Source organism: Tachyglossus aculeatus, unplaced genomic scaffold (genome assembly GCF_015852505.1).
Source record: "Tachyglossus aculeatus isolate mTacAcu1 unplaced genomic scaffold, mTacAcu1.pri scaffold_158_arrow_ctg1, whole genome shotgun sequence".
Taxonomy (NCBI): Eukaryota; Metazoa; Chordata; class Mammalia; order Monotremata; family Tachyglossidae; genus Tachyglossus; species Tachyglossus aculeatus.
In genome coordinates, this window is record NW_024044881.1 from 325,636 (window position 1) to 331,006 (window position 5,371).

At 56.3% G+C, this 5,371-nt stretch overlaps 1 protein-coding gene across 2 annotated transcripts; it reads right to left on the reverse strand.

Annotated features, from left to right (window-relative positions):
* Window positions 1-269: 269 nt before the first annotated feature.
* On the reverse strand, window positions 270-2,064 carry LOC119923229 (NANOG neighbor homeobox-like). 2 transcript variants are annotated; one of them, XM_038742710.1, is made up of 3 exons: window positions 1,843-2,064; window positions 967-1,045; window positions 270-591 (listed from the first exon to the last, which is right to left on the reverse strand). In XM_038742710.1, exons 1-3 carry the CDS (start codon window positions 2,044-2,046, stop codon window positions 587-589), a joined length of 288 nt encoding a protein of 95 aa, XP_038598638.1. In that variant the 5' UTR covers window positions 2,047-2,064; the 3' UTR covers window positions 270-586. The 2 variants fall into 2 exon arrangements, with proteins under 2 accessions (XP_038598638.1, XP_038598637.1); XM_038742709.1 differs by having other exon boundaries at window positions 1,882-2,060.
* Window positions 2,065-5,371: the final 3,307 nt, after the last annotated feature.

A 5,371-nucleotide genomic window follows, 5' to 3' on the forward strand; every position in this document is an offset into this window, starting at 1 on the left:
AGGTTTCCTCCGAAACTGAAGTGTGTATAAGTGACCCTCGAACTGAACTCCGAGGAAGAGGGAATCATGGTTTAGGCCTCCGCAGTCAGGGCTCTGCCAGCTCCTCTGTGCGGTTCATGCTGCCTCAGGTCCATCTCTGCACTCGTCAAGCCAGAGAGGGCAAAGAATTGCGGGAGGGGTGAGAGCCGGAGCTTGCAGAGAGAACAGGACTCTTGTCCCCATTTCACAGGTGGGGAAAGAGAAACGGAGAAAGAAAGTGACCTGCCCAAGATCACGCAACAGGAATGAGGTCTACGTGGGACTGGAACCTGGCTCTTCTGACTCCCAGTATCGTGCTTTTTCCACCAAGTCACGCTGATACCTGAATATCCCACCCCTCGGACACAGTTGCTAATTGCATGCTCTTGGAGACACGGGGGAATGCGTTTCAGACGCAAGTCAATGGTACTGTGTTTTCAAGAACCGGAGGTGGTGGGATTTCTGAATCCCTCTGGGCTGGTGTCGGGGTGCGGAGCTGGAGACGTAGAAGGAATTACTCTTCCCAATCCGTTTTAAGGGGAGCACGTGCAGTGGGCTATGGAAGACTTCATCCTAAGAACAGACCGGGGACAAACACAAACTTTAGGCGTAGCGTTCAGAGACCACGAAAGTAATAACACCCTCCATCCCCATGGGATCACGAGATCTCATAACAACCCTCCAACACCCCCATCTCCCTTCCTGACCCCTAAGACCTCAGTCCATGGAATGTTGCGACCAGCCTCCATACCATGTTTTCCCTTTCAGTCTCTCGAGTTTGCGGGTCACAAAGACATCTCTCTTCTTTTACCTGAGCGTGAAGTTCATGTCCCCCTCCCGCCCTCAGGCTCCAATCTCCTCTTGCCGCTCCACACACACTCCCCCCTCTTTCTCTGCGATTCGGGTTCGGCTGCTGCAAGGGACAGACTTTCTGCCATAATAACTCACCTGTGCACTTTGTCGCCTTCTTCTGGACCTTAGCCATTTCCTGCTGTTTCCTTCTGGTGCTCTGGAACCAGGCTGTAACCTGGATGGGGAAGTAAACAGAAAATCGGTTCAGTTTGGGTCAAACAAGTGTGTGTGTGTGTGTGTGTGTGTGTGTGTGTGTGTGTTTGTGTGTATGAGTGTGTTTGTGAAGGAAGACAGGGAAGTTTGGAGACAGAGCGGGAGCAGACCTAACTGATTCCCGGCAGAGGCAACATTTGACCTCATCTTGTAAAACGAAGACGCGATTCAGACTCCTGGGAGCTGATGAACAACCACCTCTCCAGGCCACGACTTCCCTTCCAGCCAGTTCAGTAGAGGCTCATGTGTGGTCAGATGAAGCAGCGAGGCTCAGTGCACGGGCTTTGGAGTCACAGGTCTAGCGGGTTCAAATCCCGACTCCGCCACTTGTCGGCTGTGTGACTTTGGGCAGGTCACTTCACTTATCTGGGCCTCAGTTCCCTCATCTGTAAAATGGGGATTAAGACCGTGAGGCCCCCCCCCCCCCGTTGAACAACCTGATCACCTCGTAACCTCCCCAGCGCTTAGAAGAGTGCTTTGCACATAGTAAGTGCTTCATAAACGCCATTATTATTATTATGAAATGGAAGACATGGCGTGTGGAGCAGGGGAGAGGAGGCAGATGGGAGAGCGAAAGCAAAGCATCTTGAAAGATTGATGGATGTGGGATGTGGGCAGAAGGGCCAAGGAACCTCAATTCTGCATAGACGATGGATTCTTGGTACCACACCCGTTCCTGCTTCCTCCACCGGTCAAGAATGCACTCCTCTAGACCACTACCTGAGAGAACGCAAGCCCACAGATAAGCGGGCTTCTTACCCGTGGAACGGAGATTGTCAAATCTCCGGCCGGTCTTACCGCTTCAGCGGTCCTGACGTGATGCTTCGTTTTAAATGTCGTCCACAAGGCTTCCGTGATGGATTTGCTCACAGGACGATTCCGGGGGGTTTCGTGGACCACCACCTTGTCCCTCTTCCTCTTGGTTGCGTTCCTTTCCTTTTCTTCCGCCTCTGTCTCTTCCATCCCATCACCTCCGTCGTTGTTCCTAGGAAATGCCAATCCCCGGCCCCGGGGGTGTGCACACACCCTCCAGCGACCCTCACCGCGGGGGCCGCCGGAATCTCAGGCCGGGCTCCTGCCCCTCCGCCTCGGCCACCGCCAGCAAGGAGGACCGCTACGGGCTGGTTCCCCCTTCTTTTTCCACCCTCCCCCGTGCCGGCCTGTCGTTTCCGGGCTGCCACCAACAGGGGACGCTGGCGAGGCGGGGGCGGATGGCCCTCGGCATCCGGGGCCGAGTTCCAGGTGATTCCGGGCCAGGGCCCGCTGGCGCCACCGCGGCGCCAACGGCGTCCCCCATAGTTCCGCAGGTACCTTTCTGGCCGATGGTGGAAAATAATCCCCGGTGGTCCGGCAGCGGAAGCAACCTGACTCTCAGACCGGGGCCGTGGAACTCCGGCTCGGCCGGAGGCGGCAGATCGGACCCCTTCGCGGTCCGACTTCCACCAGGTCGCCCGGGCGGCGCGACAAGCTAGCTCCCCATAGATCTGCAGGTACATTTCTGGCCGAGGGTGGGAAATAATCCCAGGTCCACCGGCCTCGGGACCGTCGGACTCTGAAGGCGGGTCCGTGGAACCTCTGCCTCGGCCGCGGGTGGTCTATCTGACTCCTTCGCGGTACCACTTCCACCAAGTGACCCGGGCGGGCCGGTCCCCCGGGGAAGGTCGCGGCCTGCCCCCCACCCCACGTCCGTTATCCCGTCACCCAGTCTGCCACCTCCCCCCACCTCCATCTCTACCTGCTGGCCGTCCTGCCACTGGTCTCTCCCCGGCCGCACCCCCGACCCCCCTCTTTCAGTTTGGGGGGTGGGGTTCCCCAGTATGTAAAGGGGGGCCCCTGCCGTTTTTGGGGGCACCCACCGGTTTTTGGGGTGCCCCGGCCCCGGGGGATATTCCCACCACCCCTAAGAGGTTGGGAGGGGTCCCCCTCGATTTCGGGGACTTCCTGCCGGTTTTGGGGTTGTTCCCCCGGTTTTGTGGTGCCCCACGCCCCCACGGGGCATTCTCTACCACCCCGAAGAGGTTGGGAGGGGTCCCCCTCGATTTCGGGGGCCCCCGCCGTTTTGGGGGTACCCCAACGTTTTTGGGGTGCACCCGCCCCCGGGGGGTAATCCATCACGCCGGAGAGGTTAGGAGGGGTCCCCCTCGATTTCGGGGGGCCACCGCCGATTTGGGGGTGCTCCCTGCGTTTTCGGGGGTGCTCCCCACCACCGGGGGTATTCCACCACGCCACCAAGGTTAGGAGGGGTCCCCGTCGATTTCGGGGGCATCTCCCCACTTAGGTACTCCTCTGCCCCCCGACCCTCAGGTACACTGGCCCTGGCTCCAGGCCCTGGTCCCTCTGTGCTCCCCGGGACCTTGTTTCCCTTCTATCTTCACGCCATTGAGTCTCTCTCTGTCCTGGACCTGAGTCCCCTCTACCTACCAGGTCTGGACCCCCTGTCTCCAGACCCAGGTACTCCTCTGTCTCCAGGCCCTCGTCCACTGGTCTCCTGGCCCAGGTACCCCTCTGCCCCCCAGCCCTGGTCGTCCTATTTCTTGGCCCAGGTACCCCTCTGCCTCCAGGCCCTGATCCCCGTCTTCCTCCCTGCCCTGGTCCCCCCGGCTCTCAGCTCTGGTCCCCCTCTGCCTCCCTGCCCTGGTCCCCATGGCCTCTTGGCCCTGGTCACACTCTGCCTCCGCACCCAGGTACCCCACTGCCTCCTGGCCCTGTTCAACCTCTGCCTCGCAGCCAAGGACCCCGTCTCCCAGCCCAGGTACCCCTCTTCCTTCCGGCACTGGTCCCCCTCTGCTGCTCTGCCCTGGTCTGCCCCTGCTTCCCGGCACTGGTCTCTCTGTGCCTCCCAGTCCTGGTCGCCTTCTACTTCCAGGAACTTGGGTCACTCACCATCGCGCCCCAGGATCCACTCTACCTCCTGGCCTTGGTCCCCTGTTTCCCGACCCATGTACCCCTCTCCTCCTGGCCCTGGCCCCCCTCTGACTCCCCGGCCTGGTCCGGTCCCCTTCTGCCTTCCAGTCCTGAATCCCCCCGGCCTCTCGGGCCTGGTCCCACCCCTCCTCCCCCTCTCCATGCCCCCTGCCTTACCTCCTTCCCTTCCCCACAGCACCTGTATATATGTTCGTACGTATTTATTACTTCATTCATTTATTTATTTTACTTTTACATATCTATTCTATTTATTTTATTTTGTTAATATGTTTTGTTTTGTTCTCTGTCTCTCCCTTCTAGGCTGTGAGCCCACCGTTGGGTAGGGGCCGTTTCTATATGTTGCCAACTTGTACTTCCCAAGCGCTTAGTACAGTGCTGTGCACACAGTAAGCGCTCAATAAGTACGATTGATTGACTGATTGATTGTTGTCAACAAAATCCCTGCAAGTGAGTAGCTTACAAACTTTTTTTTTCCTGGTGCTTCCTCTCCTTTTTCCCGCATCTAGTCATCCTCATTAAAAAAAGGAACAAGTGTACAATACTTTTAAACAAAAACACCACAACCTCCCTATTGTTAAAATGAAAATCACTCTCCCCAAATTAACCCTGCAAGAGCAAACGGTTTTGTTGGTGCTCCCGGCAGACCAAATCTGTTTTTTTGTGCCCACGATCGCACAACCGATTTTTTGGTGGCCACAGAGGTCCAAAGCGGATTTCTGGTGCTCGTGTATACCCTAATGCCGTGCTATAGGGCACCAGGCAGGAGGAGGGGGCGTTGGTCGAGGGTATTGTCAATGCCCACACTTGTGCAAAGGGTACTTTTGGGCGCCACAGGGTAACAAGTAAACCTGACATAACCGTGGGGGGTGCCTAAAATGGTTTGCGGTCCCCAGCGGTGCCCAAATTGATTTTTGGCTGGTAATTTGGTTTTGTTGAAAGGACGATAAAGGATATCAATTTTCTGGCTGTCCAGAGGCACTTTATTTTCCTTGAAAATCTATGGAGCTCACTCTGGAAAACGGAACAGATTCGGTTGGGCTGCCCGACTACTACCATGTGTCTTTCCCAATGCTGGAAGGAAAGGTGGATGGGACGTTGAAAAAAATCCCTAAAACACGAAAAAATTTTCGGGCCGGCAATTCCCTTTGTCCATCCTCGAAAGGAACCACCTGCCTCCCCGGACACCACTGATATTAATAGTCAGATGATACATTGGCTTTTTGATTTCATCTTTAAATTAAGTAAATTTAACTTAACTTTTAGGGTTTTTTCTTTCCTTTTAAATAATCAGCTAGGCCATACCCTAGCTGTCCCATCACCTGGATTCCCATGGAGCACCCAAGATTCCTTTTCAGTCCTTCCC

Coding starts and splice junctions, on each gene's coding strand:
- LOC119923229 (XM_038742710.1), bottom strand. CDS start 2,046: ATGGAAGAGACAGAGGCGGAAGAAAAGGAAAGGAACGCAACCAAGAGG. Junction 1,046..1,842: donor TGACAATCTCCGTTCCACGG/GTAAGAAGCCCG, acceptor TTCCCCATCCAG/GTTACAGCCTGGTTCCAGAG.